This window comes from Drosophila hydei, unplaced genomic scaffold (genome assembly GCF_003285905.1).
Source record: "Drosophila hydei strain 15085-1641.00,03,60 unplaced genomic scaffold, DhydRS2 tig00008119-arrow-pilon, whole genome shotgun sequence".
NCBI classification, from domain to species: domain Eukaryota; kingdom Metazoa; phylum Arthropoda; class Insecta; order Diptera; family Drosophilidae; genus Drosophila; species Drosophila hydei.
In genome coordinates, this window is record NW_022045830.1 from 6349585 (window position 1) to 6372117 (window position 22533).

The 22533-nt window shown below is 43.1% G+C and overlaps 2 protein-coding genes across 3 annotated transcripts in view; one reads left to right on the forward strand and one right to left on the reverse strand.

Annotated features, from left to right (window-relative positions):
* Positions 1 to 121: 121 nt before the first annotated feature.
* LOC111600664 (heterogeneous nuclear ribonucleoprotein R) overlaps positions 122 to 22533 on the forward strand; it is a 48070-nt gene continuing 25658 nt past the window's right edge. Inside the window, exons 1-2 of one of the 2 annotated variants that reach the window (XM_023316893.2) lie at positions 122 to 500; positions 12367 to 12453. In XM_023316893.2, the coding sequence (XP_023172661.1) occupies positions 488 to 500; positions 12367 to 12453 (100 nt within the window). In that variant the 5' untranslated portion in view covers positions 122 to 487. Of the gene's footprint in view, positions 501 to 12366; positions 12454 to 19968; positions 20065 to 22533 lie in introns of those variants that run through there. The other variant, XM_023316895.2, reaches the window with a different exon arrangement.
* On the reverse strand, positions 1929 to 5672 carry LOC111600663. Its single transcript, XM_023316888.2, has 7 exons — positions 4572 to 5672; positions 4221 to 4516; positions 3982 to 4162; positions 3808 to 3925; positions 2730 to 3259; positions 2321 to 2438; positions 1929 to 2263 (listed from the first exon to the last, which is right to left on the reverse strand). The coding sequence occupies exons 1-7, from the start codon at positions 5492 to 5494 to the stop codon at positions 1997 to 1999; spliced, it is 2433 nt and encodes an 810-aa protein (XP_023172656.1). The 5' UTR covers positions 5495 to 5672; the 3' UTR covers positions 1929 to 1996.

A 22533-nucleotide genomic window follows, 5' to 3' on the forward strand; every position in this document is an offset into this window, starting at 1 on the left:
ATGGCATATCGCTTGTTTTAATTTCATTTGTCTTGGTTGCCTTGCATTAATTGTCAATTAGAGAAAAATCTCACTTGCGGGCATACAATAAATAAACCTCAGTACAAAAACATCTCTCATTCAAATTGAAACCCTTCCAAAATTTGTTAAAATTCTAAAAGGATCAAAAATAAATCAAAGTTCGAACTAACGATTTATTCTTTATATTTCGCGGATAGCTTGGGCCGATCGTAACTAAATCAAATCAGTTCAGTCGTGCATACAACTACCGCGATATAAGAGAAACGTGACGCCCGGCGATCAACGGGCGGCAACATTTAATTTGGTTTTCCAAGGTCTTGTGTTTTGTTTGTGTTTTGTTTCAAAAATAATAACCTTTAACGGAAAGTCCTTTTGCACTGGATAAATCATAAAGTTTGCAAATTTTATTTGAATTGTGTGCGTTTCGTTCGTGATTGTAGAACTGAGCTATAACGTGGATATCAATATGAATAAATTTGGTAAGTGCAAGATGAGAAATGCTGCAAACAATAAATTTATATATATTTATATATTACTGTAAGTCGTGTATTCAAAACATTTACAAAAGTCTTTTCAAACTAGTCAAACATGCCTGCTTCGAACACTGTGTGGTATTTAGACTTAAACTACGAAATAGGCCATAAAACAATGTCATATATAAAATTCGAATATATTTTTTGTGAAGGCACTTAATATTAACATTTGATAGAAAATATATAATAAAATGGACGGACTTACGATGTAGTCTATATGTAAGTAATATGTATTCGAGCATGGAATTTTTGTTTTCATAAGGCACAATTAAAACTTTATCGATTGTTTCATTTTTGTACTGTCCTACAAAGTAATATATGTTAAATAATAGACAAGACCGCCAAAGACACATGGATATATATCTATATAGAATGTTTGTAGATATATATTTAGAGAAACTCTACTTCAATTGTATACCCGCTGTGCTGGCTCCTGCCTGCAGCCGGCAACGGCACAAATGGAAATGGAGGAGTTACCCAAAACGCAGCGGTCGTCACTGCCCACCGGCGCGCTGTTGCCCTGATATGACTATGAAAAATGTGTGAAAATATTTTTTGTGTACATGTCCAAGTCCAGCTACCTATCATTTTTAATGAAAAAAGAAGAGCTGGCAATTTTTTTGTTGCCCTGGCAGGAGACCAAATCTAAGACCAAGTGGCTGATAAACTGGTTCCTGCGGCGCATAGAAAAAGTTCTCAGGGTATAGATAATAAAAATTCAAGCGCATATGATAATCATGGCGCAAAAAAAAGCGCCAGCATATTTAATTCAGGCAAAAAAGCAGCCAATGGACCATCGGACGCTCAATGTCGACGATTTAATATAAGAAAAACACGACGGCAGGCGTTCGGTTATTTTTTGCAGCCTCTGGCCTGGCAGGAAAGGTGTGTGTGTGCGGTACAAACAACCCTCAGCCTGGCTCTAGAGGATGGGTGTAGGTACGGGGCCTAACTGGGTTTTGATGTTAACAGGTTTGCAAATTCTGAGCGAGCACACGCATACAGCTGTGCAACTTCATGGACATTAGCAACGACCACAGTCAGCAGCAGAGGCAGTAGCTGTAGAGACGTCGTTTCCGTAATCTGAGCGCAGTAGGCGCGGCTGTTTGCGCTTTTCTGCTGCTGTAGCTGCTGTTGCTGCCGCTTTTGATAGAAATGACAAATAACCAGATTCATTGTAATAGATTATGTCTACAACTTAATCGCCTTGCAGATAAATGATGACAATGTTCAAAGACGCATCGAGCAAACATATCTGGTATACGGAACACAACGGACAACTTTGGTTTGCTTTTCTGGGCAACAGCGCGTTTTGTTTTGGGTGTCAATTTTGTGTCTTGCTGTTGCTTTGTCAGTTTTTAGATTTTTTTTTTGTTTTTGTGAGGTTTGATGTGAGTTTCGTTTGGACGGAAATTGACGTTAGATATTTGGCTTATGGATGGTTAACTTAATCTATATATTAGCGTGAGCGTAAGGCCAAACAATGAGATGACCAAACCCAACGCAGATTGCAAGCCCGATGCTCCCGCCAGACGACATTTGAACATGTCATAGCGAGTCTCCTTATCGGCAACAATATTTTGATATTCGGCCTCGACCAGCTGGCCGTCATAGTAAGTGATTAAATCTTCAAATGGATACTCATAGCCCTGCAAACACTCGCATTTATATCCGCCAGTCTCATAGCCACGACCCATAATAGGCACGCACTGTGAATACGCAAAAAATTAGCACGATTTAACAATTAAAATACAGTCGCTACTCACATATGAAGTCTTCTCATCGCACTTGTGTGTGCCCTTATAGGCATTAGGCTCGTAATACCAGTCCGGACACTGGTTTATGTCCAGCTGCAGCATGTCCATGGACACAGCGACCACACCCCTGCGAGAGAAGTCAACAAATTAGTCAGTTTAATTGGTAGCATTAACATGACAATGCAACTGAAGAGCCACAAGTCATAAGTTAGGCCATGTCAACACTCGAAAATTAGACAATCATATCATATAAACTTTAAACAGAGCATTTGCATGTGAATGAAAATGGGATTGCGAATGAGTATGGGACTGGCCCTAAAAGGGGTGAGCAGGCCCGCGACAGCGGCACGCAGCAAACCGGCCCATGACCTAAACCCAAAAAGTATCCCCTACCCTTTTTCTTATGAAATCTACTCACTTGAATTCCAGTTTGACTTTGAGGCTGTCCCAGCCAAAGAAGGGCGCCGCATAGGTTACCAGCCACTTCTTGACATAACCATTGCAGTCGAACTGAGGCTGGGTCCAGTAACCGTGCTTAATGCTTGCGGCACGATACGAGTTCGGGTAGTGCTCATACTTCTGCTGGTATTCACCTGTCTCATTATGACGTATCTTGATTTTCATGTAGAACGTTTCCAAATCATCAAAGTTCGTATTCCATCGCTGCTTGAGGAATTTAAAGTACTTCTTTTCCGTATAAAGCTCGTGCGTTTTGTTAAGACGCGCCAGATCTTCCACCTTAAACTTGCGCGTGTTCAGCTCCGTTTTGTATGCATAGGGTCCAAAGTAGGTGCGATTGGTGAACTTATTGCGCTCCCAAAGTGTTGACGCAGACCAGACTTTACTGTCGCCCAGCACAATGGCCAGGGTCTCGCCTATCATTTGATCCTCGGTCAGCGGCTTGTCCGCAACACGTTTGCCGGAGTACACCTCATTGGGATCCGATACCTACGGACATAAAAGCTTAGCTAAAGTCTGCATTTCTGTTTCTTAGATTGGGGAAATAAATTTCCCCAATTATCTTGATGCGTATGCTAACAACTTGTACAGATACGAGCATAAAAAGAATCAGAAGTTTAGAGGGAGGGTTAAGGGAGTCCAGTTTGTGCGAGCGTTTGCTTCTCTTTATTGCTAATGTTGCTATAGCGGCTGTGTAGCTGTGGCATTTAATGAAGACGACGCCTTGTGGCGAACCCGTTTTTCGTGTCCTTTGCGCTCAAACTAATGAATTTAGCATTTGGTAATGGTTTGACACTGAATATTTAATTCACGCCACGGCTGGCAACTGCCAACTGGCAACGTATAACTGAAACTTCAATTGAAACTGAAACTGGCATTGCAGGAAATTCGAGGAAGTTGAATTACGCGTGGAAAATTATAATTTACACTTGAGAAGTTTTCAAGAGGTGACATCGAAGGCTCTTAATAGGTGTCGGGTTTATCAATTATTGCTCTTCATTTAGCGTGAAGGCGATGGGAAAGTTTTGCACGCTTACCTGCAAAAAGGCGCTAATAAAGTTGGCCAGACGCACAGCCATTTTGGCTTCGTTTTCGAACTGTTCCTTGGCGCCAAAGCTAACATCACCGCGCAAGATAAGATCTTGTGGATGGAAGCTGAAACGAAAATTTAAAGCATTGCAAAAGATACATCAAATATTTTCTGCACTCACTTCTTGCATGTGCGGTAATTAACGCCGTGAATATACTTCAGGGCCTGGTCAATATTCAAATGTTCGGTGTGCAGGGCTCTTGCGCCTGTCGAGTAGTTGCGATACTCAGTATGCAAATCTAAATATTTTTCTCGTATATGATATGGTGCCTTTTCCCACTGAATGGGCAACTTTTGTATCCCTGAAGGAAGAAACGTTTTAACTCTTACTATGAGTACCCTAGCTTTATATTAACTTACAGCCGATTTTAAGGCAATTGTATTCATTGTAATATTGTTCTGCCGAGGCTCGTTCCACAATCTCGCCAAGATAGGGTCGCCGCACAGTGTTTGGCAGTCGATAGCTCGGCTTACAACGACATTGATAGCCACCACGCCTAAAGCCCCAGCCGTGTAGGGGTTCGCATTCGGTTGTTTCCTTTTTACATCGCGCTGTGTCTGCAAAATGATTCGGTCCTTTGTTGCCCTCGCCCAGCGGACACTGATTAATGTCTATGCGCTCAAAATCCATCTCCAACACAGATACGGCAGTATATCTAAAGCAGCGATTTATTAGTGGGAAATATATCGCTCCTATAAATTATCACTCACTTGGGATACTCAATGTGACGGAACTGGGTGTGTCTGGGATAAATGTCTGCAATAGGCACCACGGCTGCCACCAGCCACTTGTTTGAGCGTCCGCAGTCGAAATAGGGCCGTGTAAACTTTATCGGACCTGGTATCTCCTCAGAGCCAGGCGGACCATGAAACGTGAACGTTTCATTTGTATTGTTCGCATAGCGTATTTCCACTTGGTAGGTGATCTTTGTGTCATGCCGACCAGCAACATTGTCTGGTAGCCAGGCGCGATACCATTCATTAATTTTATAAAGATCATGAGTGTAATCCTTTGAAATGGAATCGGGATGATGGGCGCCCAAGTCCTGTACGTCGAAAGTATTCCACGTGGAAATCTTTTGTAAATGTATGGGATCATTAAAGTCATCCAGGCGGAAGGTACGTGGCCCAAATCGTGGGAAGGTTTTATTGAAGAAGCCACGGTACGATGAAGAGTAAGAGCTATTGGGCGCAAAGTAAATGGCCGAGGCGTTGATGCTGGGATTGGCAGATACGTCCGCCACAGTGGAAAGAAAATAATACATCATACCCGGATCGTATGTATCGTTAATGGCCGGTCGTATGAAGCGCGACTGCAGTATATAACTCCAGAAGAAGCTTCGGCTCAGTGCCATGTTCTGGAGATGCAGTAGAGCCGTACGATTCGGGAATACGGGGTTCACATTCACTTCCTTGATGTCGGGCTTGTGAGACACTGTGTCCAACGGCATAAACAAGTCCGCATGATGCTGTATGGGACAGTTATCGGCATTTACCTTGTCGAACTGTATTTTTATCTCATCGAAGGCGTCGCGGGCCTGCCACTCGTGCTGGGCGAACACGCCCACGACAAGCACTAGCACAAATAGCAGGTAGCTGCGCCCCAAAATCGTTGATGGCACAAACAGAACCATGATTGATTATGTTTGTGTGAAGAAGAGTCGATGTCGCTACCACCGTGGGCAGCTAAATAAATAAATTTGCTACACTTTAACTTAAAAATTAACTAATATTTAAAGTGAGATTCAAGTGCATGCAGACACACGCAACGCGATTACTAATACAAATTAATGTTCTTCACTTGTTGGAACTACGCCCTCAAAATCAACAGTGTTGCAAGCGTCAGTGTTAGTATCGCATTATAGTATCGATAGTCGAGTATCGAAATGACTAGCAACTGCAGTTCAGTTTTTGTTCGATACCTATCGATGTAATGAACCAGTGTGAACAGGTTCGGAATTTAAAAGTAGCCCGCATGTGATTTATGAAATTATATAGGGTCAATCACATAATTTAAGCCCCCGCCCCCCAACAGGGCGTACACATGTATTTATAATTATGCATACTGCCGCTATTCACAGTTGACACTCCATTTATTATACCGCCGCATGTCCCAAAAATTACTGCAGAGCAAATTTTTGGGCGCCTGCCAGTAAAAAAGCAATACGACCGTCCTATGGAAAACTTTATAGATCCGACATTGATAGGCGGTTTGCATTATTCGCTACAAAACCGCAACGAGGTCAACACAGATATTTGGCAACTTGTGCAAAAAGTCTCGTGAACCGCAACCATTTCCTGACTCCTATCACTGTCAATCTGTTTTCGTTGGTGGTTGTGTTCGCTGCTCTTCCTTTTGTCGCCACCTGCGCTAAATGACACGAATTAGCGGCGACTCGCTGCATCCTACGTTCCCTTTTTATTTATTTTTTTTTTTTTTTGCAACTGCATTACATTGCAGTGGGTACGCTCTGCCTTTTTGGCCAGTTCGTTTGGGTTATTTATTACACCTGTCGTTTTGCTTGTCTTTTTTTCAGTTTTTACCCAGTTGGATTACAGCGCCAATTCTCTGCTGGCCAAAAAAGAGGAGCCAACTTAAATTTGGCACAAACATAATTTTCAGTTTGTCGACTGACATTTCCGCGCGCGCGCTTCTCTGTGTGGATGTGTGTGGTAGGCACTGTTTATCCTGGTGCCGCACCTCGTAATGCAGATAAATCTACGCGGCGCTCGCATTGTTTTATTTTCCACGTGGGAATCGACAAAACAGAAAAAACAAACTGCAACTGCCCCAAAAAATGTTGCAGTCATTTTGCACTTGTTTTGTTTTCTGTTCTGTTTTAGTTTTCTGTTTCGCCTTGTTTTGTTGCCTGTAATTGATTGTTGTAGCTGTTGCAGTGGCCGTTGCCGTGTCCTAAATAGCAACGGCAATTGCGTTGCGACAGAAGTTTATTTTTGTAGCTTTTTGGACGCATCTGTGCACCGATAGCAGTTAAGCTCAACAAGATTAAAGTTTCATTTGAAAATGTGCCAAAGGCATTAAAATAGTTTCCAGCAAATAAAGTTGGCAAGCTCTCCATCTATGCCCGAGCTGTATCTCATATCTGCGTGCAATTTACTATATAAATACATTTTAATTAATTTATATAGAATTTTTGAAAAAATATTTGTATGATAATATGGGATTATATATTTAAAGAGCTGTTGGTTAAATGAGTAACTAAGCAAAAATATGTTGATAACATTTTATCAAGCGTGTTGCAAATCAGCAACGAAAAACATCAAATAAAGTATATTGCGCATTCATTGAAATCTTTGCGCAAGTTCAAAAAACCTCAGGCCATAAAGCAAAGCACAACAGCAACAAAGGGAAAGCCAAGAAAAAATGAATGCCTTTTTGCATGCTAATAACCAGACGGAGAAAATAAAGGCCACAATTTAAACAAAATCAAACCGAAGTAATATAAAAGAGAACAAAAAGGCTGCAGTGGTTAGACTTGGACGTGACTATAGATTTGGACATATGCAAAGTGCGCACTGTGACATGTCTGCGATCTTTGGATTGCATTTTTCTTTTTGGCATTGGCTTCTAAAACAGCAAAACATAGCCCCAAAATTGGGATGTGCCTGTACGTGCTGGGCGTCACAGCATCGGCAATCTCGCCAGCATCAGCAGCAGCAATGAGTGTACAGCGGCAGCAACAGCAACAACAATAATAATACCAAAGCACTTCCATCCCAGTCAGCCAACAACAACAACAGCAAATAACATACACATACAAAAGCGGCCTAACACAGCGCAAAATTTTTTTTGTCAAGGGTGAATGACCCAGAATCAAAATCCACAACGTTGTCGTCGTCGTCGTCGTCGCTGCTATTGCCGCTGCCTGGCTGGCTGACTGGCTGACTGGCTGCCTGCTTACCTCGCCTGCCTCTGTTCCTCCCCAGCACCCCCAGCCAGGCTATAGCCGCCGCTGACTCCTCCTGTTGCCGGCGTCGTCTTCTTGCGCAGCCCCCACGCCGCCGCACTTGCTCCAACAATGTTGTGGCTCGGTCTCGGCCTCTCGTATTCGGTTTCGGCTCCTCGGGCTGTTATGATTGCCGTTGCCAGACGATAACCCAAACCAACATCAGCAGCAGCAGCAGCAGCAGCAGCAGCAGCAGCGGCAGCAGCAGCAGCGGCAGCAGCAGCAACAGCAAAAAGTGAAAAAAGAATTGCGAATTTAAACATTTTGCAGCATTGCACACGCGACTCTCGCGCGCGCTCTGCCAGACAGTCTGAGAGATACAGAGAGATACAACGCCGTCGACCCACTCACAGATACAGCTACACGTACAAATGGTAGACAGGGCTCTGGAGTTGCTTTTGCCTTTTGTATTGCGAAATGTTATCGTGGCAAACGAACAGCGTTAATTGCATTGCACGCCTCCACCCTATAGCACGGCCTACGCCTCCTCCTCCTCCTGGAGGGCTCGCTCTATTGCATCCGTTAGATACTTTTTTATGCACTGTGCCTTGCCAAACTGTAGTGAACTTCCGCTGGCATGGCTGCCGTTATTGCTGCGGCGGCGGCGGCTCCTGCTGTTGGCCCGGCAAATCAATCTTAATTCGGACTACGCGTCACTGAGGCCCTATCGGCATTTATCAGCATTATGATTTCGCCCCCTGGACACAGCAACATCAAAGTAATTTGAGGAGCAATAAAAAGCTCTGACAGGCCAACAACTAATGCACAATCTCAAACACACAAAGCAGCAATTAAAATTGACCCAAGATGTTGTCGCACTGTGGGACCTGTACGAATCACAAAGCAACAAAATTCAGCTTTGGCGATTTTAGTTCACATTCTCGAAAAAATATTTGCTTCTATGATAGATTTTTAATTTGAATATAAAATGTACATTGTTCATTTCAACTGAGAATTTTTCATTTTTATCCACTGTATCGAAGACGTCTACGTCTCGAGGTTGCACGAAAACCTGAACCAGTCCGTGTCTCATTTACCGTCTGGGGCTGTCACCTAATTTCCGTTTTAGAAAACATGTCCTCTGGCCAGCAAGGGCCACTCGAGAGTACCCGTTCGCTGGCATGTGTCCTAGCTGTGGCCCCTGTGTCTGGCGGCAACTCGACTTGTTTCAAGTCATTGCTAAGTTTTATTTGCAACGAGGACAGCAGCAAATAGTTCTTGTGTAATTCAATTGTTGTCCTTGTCGCATATGGCTTGTGTCGTTGTTGCAGGTTCCTAAATAGCCACAGGGCACAGTTTGTGACTGCTGCAGTTTGCTTATGGGCCCGCAGGCAAGTGACGCGTTGTGCCTGAGTGAGCTCGAGACTTGTGCGCGCTCCCTTCAAGGACCTACGACAATAGCTAAAGTTACCCAAGCACAAGCGCAAAACGAATGGCCTGACAAGCAACAAAGTCGAGCCCGCGTTCGTCCTCTCTGCTTGGCAAGAGCTTCCACTTGTGCTGGTCATTTGCCTGTCCCTTCGACTATTGCCTTTTGCAGCTTTGAAATTACTTTTGAACCCCGAGTGGACTAGAATTCACAATTTTCTAATTTTTTTTTGCCACACTGCTATTATTTGGCACTTTCAATTCGATTTCTCAAACCCAAGGACCAAGCAAGAGAAAAAAGCGAAAATGTCATTTGAATATTCTCGATTTTTGGTATTACGCATAAACGAGCCAAGAAATTTCAATTGCTGGTTGCTTCAGTTGACGGCTATGAAATAAATTTAAAGAATATCTTGAACTGGCTGCGTTTTCGTTATTCGTTTAATTTGGAATGCAATTATTTTCAGCTGCATTTTATGGCCAGCTCTGCTTTCCCATGGTCATTTTCTTGTATTGCTGATCAACAGGCATGTAATTTATGCGTATTAATTTCATAGCTTGCCTATCCCGCTTCCTGTTTGTCTTTCTCTGCTGTCTGGATACAATGGTTGTCCAATCCTTGCCATTCGTTATGCGTTGCAACACAAAAGATATCGAAAAAGGATTCTCGCATATCGCACAAAAGCAATGCAAGCAAGTCGCGTCCATTGCATCGTTCCTTTTGCCATTATTCAAGAATATAATGCCATTTTTGATATGTAAATAAACAGCAGCAACGACAACAACAACGAGGCTTGCCGCTTGCCGCTTGCCCGGCCGCGTTCTAATTGCCACGAAGGACCTGCCGGCTGCGCTAAGGCTACGCTGAAGCTGCGCTGAGCTGAGCTGTGTTGCCTGGCAGGCATCCTGCTAAGCTGGACATGCAATTGCATTGCATTTGGCATTGTTTTTCAACTTTCTGCTTTCCGTTTAAGGGTTGAGTTTCAAGTTCGTTGCTGCGGGGTTATCGCACGATTACAAAAGATTTCCTCTGGTCAACGGCGGCCAGGCACAACATGCTAAATACAAAAAAAAAACACAAAATACAGAATGAATAAACCATAATGCAAAATACAACAAAATCCATGAAACTTGCAGCGGATGTTACGCGTACAATATTTTCATCCCAAGCCCGGCACAGGAGCTAAAGCCTTGGAGGGGCTTTATGGTCATCGCCGCCATCTGGATGCAGTTGCTAGATGCTCACATTAACTTTTATCTATGAGATACTTTTGTATCTTGGCAGCTGGCAGCTGCAAACAACGCAACACGGCGGCAACTGGTGTCGACTCTTTAAGATATGCATCACCAAGTGCTGCTTCTTCTACACTTGGTGTTTGTACTCTAGCGAAATCGAAGTCATATATCAGCGATATCCTGCATGCCAAAAGGATAATTTTGCTTAGAGCATCCCTTCTCTGGCTCTATGCCCGCTTCTTCTAGCTCATGTGCATGTTCGACCTTCTACGCTGTCATTGAACCCCAGCGAGGGCAAATGCATTGAGCGAGGGTTGAGCTGTGAGAGGAAGCCATTGCACTTAATATTATGTACTCATTATATGCTCATTATATGCATATAATGTGCTTACCTACAAGTCCTGTGCCACTCTTCACATTTTTATTTTGTTTTAACACACACACACACACATACACACCCAAACACATACGCACACGGACACCCTCACCCCAGCGACCGTACTGACCTATTCCTCTGGAATTGTTGTATGGGTTGGCTGGCAAACAGCAAAAAGTAAATAGCACAAAGCGATTTTTAAAACTAACTCATGTGTAAACATACTTTAAAGTTTATGCTTTTTGCTGCAAACAGCAAGACGAAGGGGGCGCAGGACGGGGGCGTTTGCACGAGCAGCTGCTATGCATTAACATGACTTAGGGATTTGCGTTTCATAAGCATGCCTAAAAGTGTTCTATATAGTCCAAATGATTTGTATCGACTGTACTATGAACTCCTCGGGCTCCTGATGCATTCTGTCGTTGCAGTTCAGCATTTTGCTGCAGTTTCATCTGCTTGGCGGGCAAATATGATCCCTTAATTCGATATTATTAGCAATTGACTGCACTTGTATTCTTCTTCTTCTTTTTGAACATCTCCTGTGGCTGGCACCTTTACAAATTGTTTTAACACCTTGTTCAAGCTGAGGGACAGAAGTCTTAAATTGAAAATCGATATTTGGAGGGAAGGTTAAGGATTGCAGCTAAGCAACTGGCTTCGAACACCTTCGGCGCGGGGGCTACGAAGGGTGTTGAATGTAATTAAAAAGAGTTGGATTACACGTGTTTGGTAGCCAGGCAAGCAGTCAAGCGGGCGGGCAGGCAGCCAGCACGCAGGCAGGCAGGCAGATGAAGAGGCACAAAGAAGTTGCTTGCATACGATAACAAATGCTTGGCGTAAGAAAACACGTCGGCGGTAGCTGAAGTTGGAGCAGGAGCACGAGCAGTGGTAGCAGCAACAAAACAAAAGCGGGGACCGGAGGAGCTGTTAGGACAAAGTTCTTCTTTTCACTTAACACACAAGTGAAGTGAAGCAACCAAGTCGAGCAGCGCTCGGACGAGCACACGCTACGTCCCCGCGACGCAATCGTCCTCTTAAAATGCACTTTAAATGGCAGTTTCCGGTCACACACACACACACACACACACACACACATTTGCTTGCATAGAAATGTATAAGCATAATAAAAAATACAATGCAAAACGTTAAGTAAAAGCTAAAAGGAGTCGGGCTGTGCCAGGAACAGCAATGCACCGCTTGGTACATACTGTACCCACACTCACACACACACTCACAGAAAACACGCTGTCATGTTCGCCAGTAACGTCGTTTTCGTCCTTCTTCGTATGCGAACTTGCAGAAAAGCGCTTTTTATAGGCCTACCCCTTGCATTTATGAGTGCTTTGTGTGTGTGCGTGGTTGCATGAACATGCTTGTGTGGCATGCATCTGGAGGCTACACATGTGGTAATGCAGTTCATATAAAATCTGATATTTCATCAAATTTTTCTATTCTTACATAATATTGGTAATTGAATGGGTTTAGTTTCCAGACCATCTTAATGATTTTTACAACAAATATTTTTTAATTATAAATTTTCCTTATTCTTTACTTGCAGTTGCGCATAATATCGCACGTGAATCGTATCGTGCCTACAATACAGAGATATACTCCTCGCGGAACAGCTCCATGGGTCAACATGGCGGTAAGTGGAAGCAATTCAATTAATTCATCCTAGGCTTCTTGTGTGCTGAGTGGGTGGTTACGGTGCTTTCCTCTGCCTCATCAGAGTTACTTGCAAATTGTTTTCACCACACACTTAAAATGATGCTCTGCCATATGAAAACTTCACTGAGACACTGGGCTCATCGCGCAGGTTGCGGAAATGTTTTCATTAGCTAACCCGGTCGGCACATCCCATACATCCTGCCTGCGTCTGCTATATAGGCGGGGGGAGTTCATTTTGAGGTTAGCTTGTCGTCGAGACACGGACTTCAAGGACTTTTTGTGCGCCGCAACTGACATGGCCAGGAGACATTTTGCCTTCTCCTGTGTTCTTTAACAGCAAGCTCTACCATAGAGCAACTGGCTGTTGTGCATCATCATCAACTGCCTTTACCATGCTGTTGCACACATGTTGGTGTAGGTCCAGCCGGTTGTGCACATTCTCATGTACGTTTACATAATATATATATATATATTTATATGTATGCGCGCTGAGTGCGTTTACTTATATGCACACATATATAAGTATACATAAAACTCTTCGCGCCTTTTGCCACAAACAGCACGTTGTGTTGGGCTCCATGGCTGCCGCAAGCACCTCGACCTGTTCCGTTCCAAGCAGCAACGCGATGTCAGCACCTTTGCTGCCTTTACAATTTAATTTTTTTTCGACTGCTGCCACTGCAGAATTAATGGGTTAAGTAAATAGCTATGTAATATGCTGCAGGCTGCTCGATGCATGGGGGGCAAAAGGCGGCAGCCTGACGAAAAAGAGGATGTAAAGAAAACCCTCTCGTTGCGACGTTTCTCAGTCAACGTTAGGCTCCCAATGCCGCTACCCTTACGGAGGCTCCATTAAACGCTTAACGTGCAACGTACGAGATAATGTCAATAGCTTGATGCCATATGCATATTCTGATTTACTTCGATTATTTTTTCACTCGAAAATATGCAAAATGGCATATTAAACTAGGTTAAATAAATAGGTTTATATATATTTATTAAATCGTACTATATTCAAGCTCTCAAATATTCTAGTTACTCGGCATCTCACATTGCAACCGGTTTTCGCTTGTTGCACTTATAAATATATAGGTGAAACACTTTTCGTTGTTGCAAGCGCGCTTTGCGTTTTAACCATGTGAGAAGTGGCCCGAAAAAAAAACACAAAAAAGAAACAAAAGCCTAAGCTTGAATATGTGAACTACGTTGAGTGCTTTGCCATGTGGACAGATTTTGCTTTTTTCGCTCGCATACGGCGCCATGTGCAGAGTGCAGTTGCAGTTGCAGTTGCCGTCGCCGTCGCCGTTGCAACCACTGCAACTGCTGCTGCGTTAAGGGTTCGAGTTTTGCACGCAGTGAACGAAATGTAGGCCAAGTTAAAATTGATTTAATGCAGTGATTGTGGCAGCTGCATTGGCTCTGATTTATGTGTGCCGATCGCAGCTGTGCCCTGCTTTTGGCAGAATCTTACAAATGGATCTTCAGCTTGAGATTTGTTGATTTACCCGCTGCGTGTAATGCGTCGTATGCGCAATATCTGTCAAGCTGAAATTCATGCGAGCAGCAGCACATTGACCCAGAGTATACACTTCGTATTGATGCACTTCAGCGGGGAAAAGTTCGTTAAAAATAATTGCCAACCCTTCAGCGCTGGTGGCGTGTGAAAAGCGCCGCTGAAAATTTCAGCTGCAGTTGACGTCGCAGCTTTGCCGCTGTTGATTTTATTGCTTGGCAACTGAAGTTTCCACGATGTTGGTGGCGGCTGTCAAGTGGCTGCCTTTGACATTTAATTGGCTAAAAATGTTTACTTTCTCGCTTAGAGTATTATCCTTTCGTTGTTGCTGGCTCATGGGACTTGGCCTGGGACTTGGCGCACACATACACACGCGGGCAATCAAACAATACCATCAGCTGGCACACAACGGCGCCTTTGTGTTTTAACACCTTCATCCAATTTCATTTTTACTTCCCGTTGTTGTTGTTCTATATATTCGACGCTGATCCTTGGCTTCGTTCGCTGTCAGTTTTGCCCCGGCTTAATTTATGGACTTTGGGCCATTTGCTCTTGCGCATCATCTTTGAAAAAAGTGACGACAAAACATTCCACAATATGACAAAAAACAAAAAAAAATAAGAATACGAAATCCTTTTTAGCGAAATAAAAAACTTTATATACGAAAAAAACGCCATCAACAATTTAGATAAATTTTCCCACCAGCCATGGGCTAGAAAACAAAGGATCACCACCACCCCATACATAAGCGAGGGGTGCTCGGGCTTTGGTCAGGGCTCTATATACTGAAAGCTGGTGCCAAGGGCTGCTCCCTGGGTGCTGGGCCATGCCTCAGCCACATCCGCTTCATTCCATATATACCTCTTTACAATAATCAGTCTATGCACGATATCAAATGATAAACTCCAAGAGGCACAGACTCGCGAATGCAGCTTGTCTGACCGCCCTACCCCTGGCCCTGCCGCTACTCCTGCCTCTGGTTCTGCCTCGGCCTCGATCGCCTTGCAGCGCAGCCTTCTTTTCATGGCTGTGTGTGCACAACGGCTCAGTGACGGCGGCGCATCCTTCAGGTACAACTTACTCATATATCACAAAAGGATATTGCGCTCTGTGTGCTTTTCTGCTTAGCTTTTTCCTTGATTTTTTCATCCTTCGTATTTTTTTTGTGTGTTTTGTCTTGTCTGGTCAGCATTGGTCAGCAGCTCCTGGTTGTGCTCCGCTCGAAGGTGACACCGTAGCGCACACACAATGGTTATAGATGGTCTTGCAGAAAAAACGAACATATTTTAAAACACGCGTATAAAAAAAATCTGAAAGATACGAACCAGTCGCAAAAAAAAATCGAAATCAACTCAAAAAAACGCAGATTTATTTGTTGGTCTGCATTAAAAATGCAAATGTCGCATTGAGTTTCTTTCTTCATTCCATGGCTCATCATCTCCATCTTGTACTTCTCTTTTGATGCTGATCATCTACTTCCTGTGCTTTAAGATCTTGGGTAAACAACATACGCAACGACCAGCGAACCTGAATGAACTTAGCTCAGCTGCACTAACTAAAAGAATCTTTTGGTCAATTACAAATAAATGAGGTTAGTTGCATTTGATTAGTTCTAAGGAAACTGTGGACTAAAGATATAAATATCTGAAATAAGAAATATCCCGGTTTCCTCATCTCGTTTGAAAATTAAATTCTCTTTTCTATATTTTTTGATCTAATCAAAAATGTGATTGAACCAAATCTCCTATCTATCGAAGCACATCGTCTATAAGACCTGCTCCATTCTTTTATGCGCTGCCCCACGAAGCATTAAAGCTCTATCGCGTATCTCTGGAGCGATAAAGAACTGCCAAGACAACTACCACCACCATCACAAGCACAAGTACAAGCACAAGCGCAGTAGCAACAACAGCAACAAAAACAGCTAAGAGCTGAAATTATCATCAGTGCTCAATAAGTTTTGGTCACTGGACAATGTCCATCCTTTTGTGGCCGTCGTTGCCAAGAGGTTCAGGTACATTCGAGTACCTCTACCTACATTCATTTGAATGGAGACAAGTCCCTGCGTCCTTTTCTCGTGCTCGCGACGATCTTCAGGCCGATCCTTTGTGTGGCCAAGTGCGCCGCTGTCTGCATCGCTGCCCCTGACATCGTCGTTGTTGGTGGTGCCGGTGGTGGTGGTGCTGCTGTTGCCTCTGCCTCTGGTATCTGGGGAATGAAATTAAAAGCATGCAGAAAAAGTTTTATTATGCGAGCGTCGAGCGAATCGGCAGCAGAAAAAGCGATTTTTTTATATAAAAATATTTGGAACGGGCTGCGGCTTGCTTGAAGGGTAGAGAGCGAGGCAGAGGCAGAGGCAGGGGTACCACCACCACCGGCGCATGGGGTAAGGTTAAGGTCTGAACTACGACTGCGGCTGCGCTTTCTGCCTGCTGCTCGCAAGAAGTGTTGGATGTCATCTTATTATTTTGAGACCACGCAGCAGCAGCAGCAGCAGAAGCAGCATTGATGACCATGCGCCGCTGACCAGCCGCAGCAGCTAGAGGGGCCCTAGAGGGCTGAGGCATGAACTTGGTTAGCAATCCCGGTCCCCCCGTTCAGTTGTAAGCCTTGTACAAAACTGTGGGAATAAAAACAGGATTCAATGCCGCAGTTTTTAGCTAAAATTGCGTTATCGCCGCAATTGTTGCTGGACTTTACGTTTTGATGATGGCACCGATTTTTGATGCTGGTCATCATCTGGCTGAGTTATCCTCGCAAATATCCTCGCAGCGTCTTTTTCACATTTATTTTGTAGATACATTCTACTCTTTACTTTAGCTTGCTTTTGCTTCTGCTTTTGTTTTTGCTTTTGGTTGCCAATTCGCCTACTCTCGCAGTCTACTATTAGCTACCAGAAAGAAAGCGAAATTGAAACAATCGAAAGACTACTGTAATAATGTTATAAATATAGTATTAAAAGTAACCACTGCGGAAATGAATCATGTCCGAACATTCACTGTTATCGAACGTTTCTAAATGCTGATAAGCAACTAAAGAGTGAAAATAAAGTAACCACTGACAGTTGACTCTGTACATAATCCCATTAACCGTAAAGGATCTATAATTTCCAGCTAATTGGATGATCTCATTGACGGCACTCGCGCAGTTAAGCTTTTAAGCTGCCATAACGGTCAACGCACCTGCTGCAGCAGCCACACAAATTAAGTTAGCAAAAGCCGAAAGCTCCGAGAGCAAAAAGAGACGATGGATCTTATCGGCGCATCTAGATGCTAGATACGTTTGTCAGTCAGGGGCAGACTTAATGTTAATTAAACTTGGACGCCAGCAAAGAGCAAACGCGATCACAAAAACGTTTTGCGATTGCCCGAAGCAGAAGAATTGCAGTTAATTGAAATGTTCCACAGTCGGCGGCGCATAGCGACAAAAAACGCAGCGACAAAAGTGAGGGGTCACGTTAAGGTAGCAAAAAATATATGCACACATGCATGCACACATACATACTTACATGTGACTGTAGGTATGTTTGAATAAAAAATACCAATAGACTCTATTGCAAAAAAGTTGCTACCAAAGGCTAGATATGCCGAGAGAGTAACTAGAGAGCATCGCCACAGTCGCGCTCTCTCTCTCTCTCTCGCAGACTGAGCAAGCTTCGAGCTACGAAATGTTTGACTACAAAGCGACTTCAACAACGGCGTTTGGGTGGTTGCTAGCTGAGTAACTGGCTGCCTGCGTTTGCAAAAACTACAAAAAGCACACAGCCGCAGCGAGCATGGTGGTGTATGGGTATGTCTCTGTGTGTGTGAGAGTGAGAGAATGCATGCAATGCATACCAATACCAATGCAGCCCTCAACGCTGCGAATGCCAAAACAAAACAAAAAGGAAACGCACGCTGCGCTTGTGTGCGAAGCTTTGCCGGCGTCAACGACAGAGGCTTTATGTGTGTGTATGAGATTGTGTGTGAAAGTGTGTGTTAGTGTCGCTGCAAGCTTTTTTGTAGCTGTAGCTCAGCGAGACCGTCGTCTGACTGACTGAACTGCCGGGTATCTGTATCTGTATCGCATCGCCACTCCACTCGCAAGTATCGCGGACGCGCAAACGACCATGCGAAAAAATCGCAGTTACAAATCTGGAACTTTTTACACAAACGGTTAAAAATCCATACAAAATATTAACTAAATCAATTCAAATAACTAAATTAAATTCGATATCAACTTATTTCGGTCTGCAGCGCTACGAAATTACAATTTAACAATTTTCCGACACTTTTTGGATGCAATAAATATTTGAGTAATCAAAAAACGAGTCCGCGGATACGTCTCATATATTGGATTTTAAGGCACAACTCAATAACAAACTAAACAATAGCAAAAACAAAATAAACCATTAAACAAATCGTTCACACACACACACATAGAAAAATAACCCAGAATAAAAATAAATCCGATATTCCATTCTGTTATCAAAGTTTTCTTAGTGTTTAGTGCAAAGTTTGCCAGTTTTTGTTTAAGTTTTTCTTTATTTGCAACGATATAAAACGGTAAATAAATTAGTAAGTGTTTTACGTGGAACACAAGCTGAATACGCTTCTACTTACCAATAATAATATTAATAATAATAATAATAATAATAATACAAATAATAGAAAATAATAAAAGTATCAAATAACAATTATATTAATAATAGCTACGCAGTCTATGCATAAAAATTGTAATTTTAAGAAAGTATCTCACGGATACACACAAGTCTAAACGTCTCCTATGGGCACGCAAAGCGCATAAAAATGCAGCGCCATGTTTGGAAGTGCATTAAAATAAAATATAAAATTTATAAATTGCTAACAAGTGAAACAAACACAACCTGAAATATATCACGCAGATTAACATCAATAAACACTTATGTGAAAAACAGAAAGTTGAGACTGCATTCAGTTGAAAGTACATATATTTTAGTGCGAAGTAAGACCAAGTGAAAACCCAAAATATTGAATCGACTGCATTTGAAATCGGAGGCAGCAAATTTTAAAATTGCCACAAAAGGAAATGAATGAAGGAAACGCAGGAAAACAAAATCAAAATTGAAAATAATTAAATAGCAATCATTTACTGCAAAACGTGCCTCGAGAAACCTTAAAGCTACAAAGACAACTGCAACTGCAACTCGCAAGCTTTAATCAAAGCTCACCACAACAGCATTTACGTAACTTGAGATAATTGATGAAATTACCAAACACAAGACACACACGCATACTTACGTAAATACACACACCGTCAAGAAAAGTGCAGCTAAAGCTTTGAAGCCGCGCTGAAACTAGAGAACGAACAATTGGCGATCGCAAATTGTCGAAAGCTCCACACGAGGTAAACGCCCAACCGAGCGCATTGCTGCGCGCGAGACAGGGAGAGAGATTGTGCATAGCTGCAGCAGCAATAGCAGCCGGCGCATCGCTAACCGAACGGAGTGTGTCTTGTGTTCGTAACTTGTTCGGCCAGCTCTCGGAGCGACGCTTCGTGCACTTCCTGCGCCGCAGCCCCCAGAGAAAAGCAGCGGCAGAACCAGAGCCACTGAGCGGCGACAACGAGATCAGTTTGTTGGCGAATGCAACGCTGATTGCAATTGACGCTGGCTGCATTTTACGTGGCTAAAAGTGAAAGACAGGGAAAAAAGAGCGCGAGAGAGACGGACACAGAGTGAGTGAGAGACTGACTGACTGATCATCAAACATCATTCGCTCTACTGTACGCCGGTCACTCAGCATCTGCAACTCGGCGAACCCCAAGCAATCGGCACGGGGGGAAATTAAAAACGACTTTTTCTGCGGCTCGTTGCGTTTCTGTTTTGTTTTCTTGCTCGTGCAAATATAAAAAATATTCTATAATAGAAAATAACTTGGAAGACACTTGAAAGGAAACATAAAGTGTGTAGTTTGTGTTTTAGTGCAAAATATAGTAACATAATATACATTAGAACTCGGATTAAATATCTACACCTGCTGCAGACAATTGGATACTCTACTCAGTTGGATACACATCACTAAAGCAGCTACGCGGCTACAGCTACAATTCGCTTGAGTAAGTCAATACTAGATCTAACTTTGGATACGTGGCTAAAGCTAAAATTCAAATCATGGGACTAGCGTTGCTGCCGCACGTTATCAGCATTCTAATTAATATTAGAATCGAGAGATTGAATTGAGAAAGCAACAAATCTTTAATATTCTAATAAAAAAAGATTGCACTTTTATAAATAAACTATTGGCAACTGCAGTGAGATTAAAATAAACGCTTATAGTAAAATATTTTAATCTAAATCCGAAATATAGAACGCATTATATACCGGAGCGATAGCTTTCAAATTTCAGAGGCTTTGTCTTGTGTTCATTTCTCCTAAATAATTTGCATTTACCTGATTCTTTTGCCGTCGCTTTTTCCGATATATTGCTATTCAAATAACGGTAAATTTACAAAGATCCGTTGTTTATTATTAGATTCTAAGAATATTGCCGAATTTTAAAAGCTTAGGTTACTGTCTAAACGTTATTTCAGTATTTTGTGGGGTTCCCATGGTTTCAAATTCCCAAATAATATGTAGGTAACTTGAGAGCCTTTCCGAGAGCTCAAATAAATTAAACTGCATATTGCGATTAAAAAAAACAACGAAGCGCTAAAAATCACGTGCAAACGCAGCGCAAAGCGAAAAAACTCACGCCCACCAGAAATGGCATTGAATACTATGGGTAACGCGAGAAGGGCAACGGCAGAGAGAGAGGGGATTGGACAAACAAAAACTGACCCCGTCAAGGGGGAGATGAATTGGTTGGGGAGCAGCAGCAGCGCAGCAACGTGAAGGAAGCCCAACGAGACGCGCTCCCAAAACCCACAAGTTCATGACCAAAATGCCGCATGGCGGCAACGATGGCAACAACAGCGACGTCGACGTCGACGTCAATGTCGACGACGGGCCCACCAGATAAGCGTGGGCGCAGGGTTCGGCCAGTCGTTCGCTTGGCCAATCTCTCAATATTTGTACGCTTGTGGGCACACATTTACTAACGCACATACATATGCAGCTGTGTGCAATTTGGTTCCATTGCAAAATAACACGAAAATTTAAGACTTTACTTCCTATGGTTGTTATTTAGCTGAGTAGTGCGCTCATTTAACCCCTTCGAAGGAATGTTTAGGCAGTAGGTCTTGTTTCTGTATGTGTGCTTTTTTTTTGCATAGACGCGCATATTTTGTGTGCGTGTGCGTGTGGATGGCATGTGGAACGTCGACGCTGTGCTGTTTATCGTTTAGTTTTAGCATTTTCATCCTTTTTGGTGTGCGTAGCATATTTCTTAGCAGATTTCGCTTTTATTTACGTATTTGTTCTGCAGTTATTTTATGCTTTTGCTCTTCGCTTTTTATTTTTATATTTAAAGATAGCGCTGCGTTCCACACGCACACAAACTCAAGCAAACTTGCGTTCCACACGCGACAAGAGTTTACTCGCCGACAGCCGAGTTTTTTTTGTTCACATTTTTGCATTTCAAGACACACAAGCGATCTTCTGTGCAGCACCGGAGCGACAGAGAGCATTTGTGCGTGTATGCGTGTATCTGTGTGCATGTTTTTTCGCCTTACGCTTTGGTGTGCAAATTTTGCTGCCACTCGCGCTGCTTATTCTCTCAGTAGCGCTGGCAGCGTCAGCGCGCACTTCGAAATACTCTCTCACGCGCTCGCTCTCGTCTTCTCTCTATTTTTTGCACGCTTTGCAAAACTTTTTGCCTGCCTCTGTCCGTCGTCGTTGTCGTCGTCGTCGTCGATGTATGTGTGTGTGTGTGCATTGTATCTGTGTGTGCATGCGTCGCTGTCTGTAGCCGACACATTTGACTGTGTGCATTTTTGTAGCCGTCGTCGTCGCAGTCGTCGCCGTCGACGTCGTCGTCGCTGCAGCTTTCGTTACGACTTGCGGCTGCGACTCCCCAGAGTTGTTTGTGGGTTTTGTTGTGCGACGCAAGTGACGACGTGAAGACCAACTGAGCAGCAGTAGCAGCCAGCGAACGTCAGACGTGTGCGAAGAACCGAACCAAGAACCGGTGACGTAGACGTTGCGTCCGCCATTATTACAACGCGGTGGCTGCCAAACGCAAATTACAACTACAATAAATAATCGGAAATTAGCAATAGAAGTTCACTTGTGTGTTGTACAGTGCCAAACCGAAATCAAAATAGAACAAAGCGTTCAATTTATATGCGTATATATATTGTATATACATGCATGTATGTATTTTCGTTTGATGCTCGTTGGAGAATTCGCAAGCACACACAGGCATACACACTCGCACACACGCTTACTAGGTGCGCTAAGTTATGTAGGCAGAGCGCGCGCGGCACGCGGAATGCTAACGGAACGGAACGGCACGGCCACTGTGATCTCATAAATAACTAAAATAAAATAAATAAATAAAATACTAAATAATATACAAATTATTTTATAAATGTTTAAAATGCAAAGGAGCTAGCTATAAATATCTACAATAAATAAAAAACAACGAA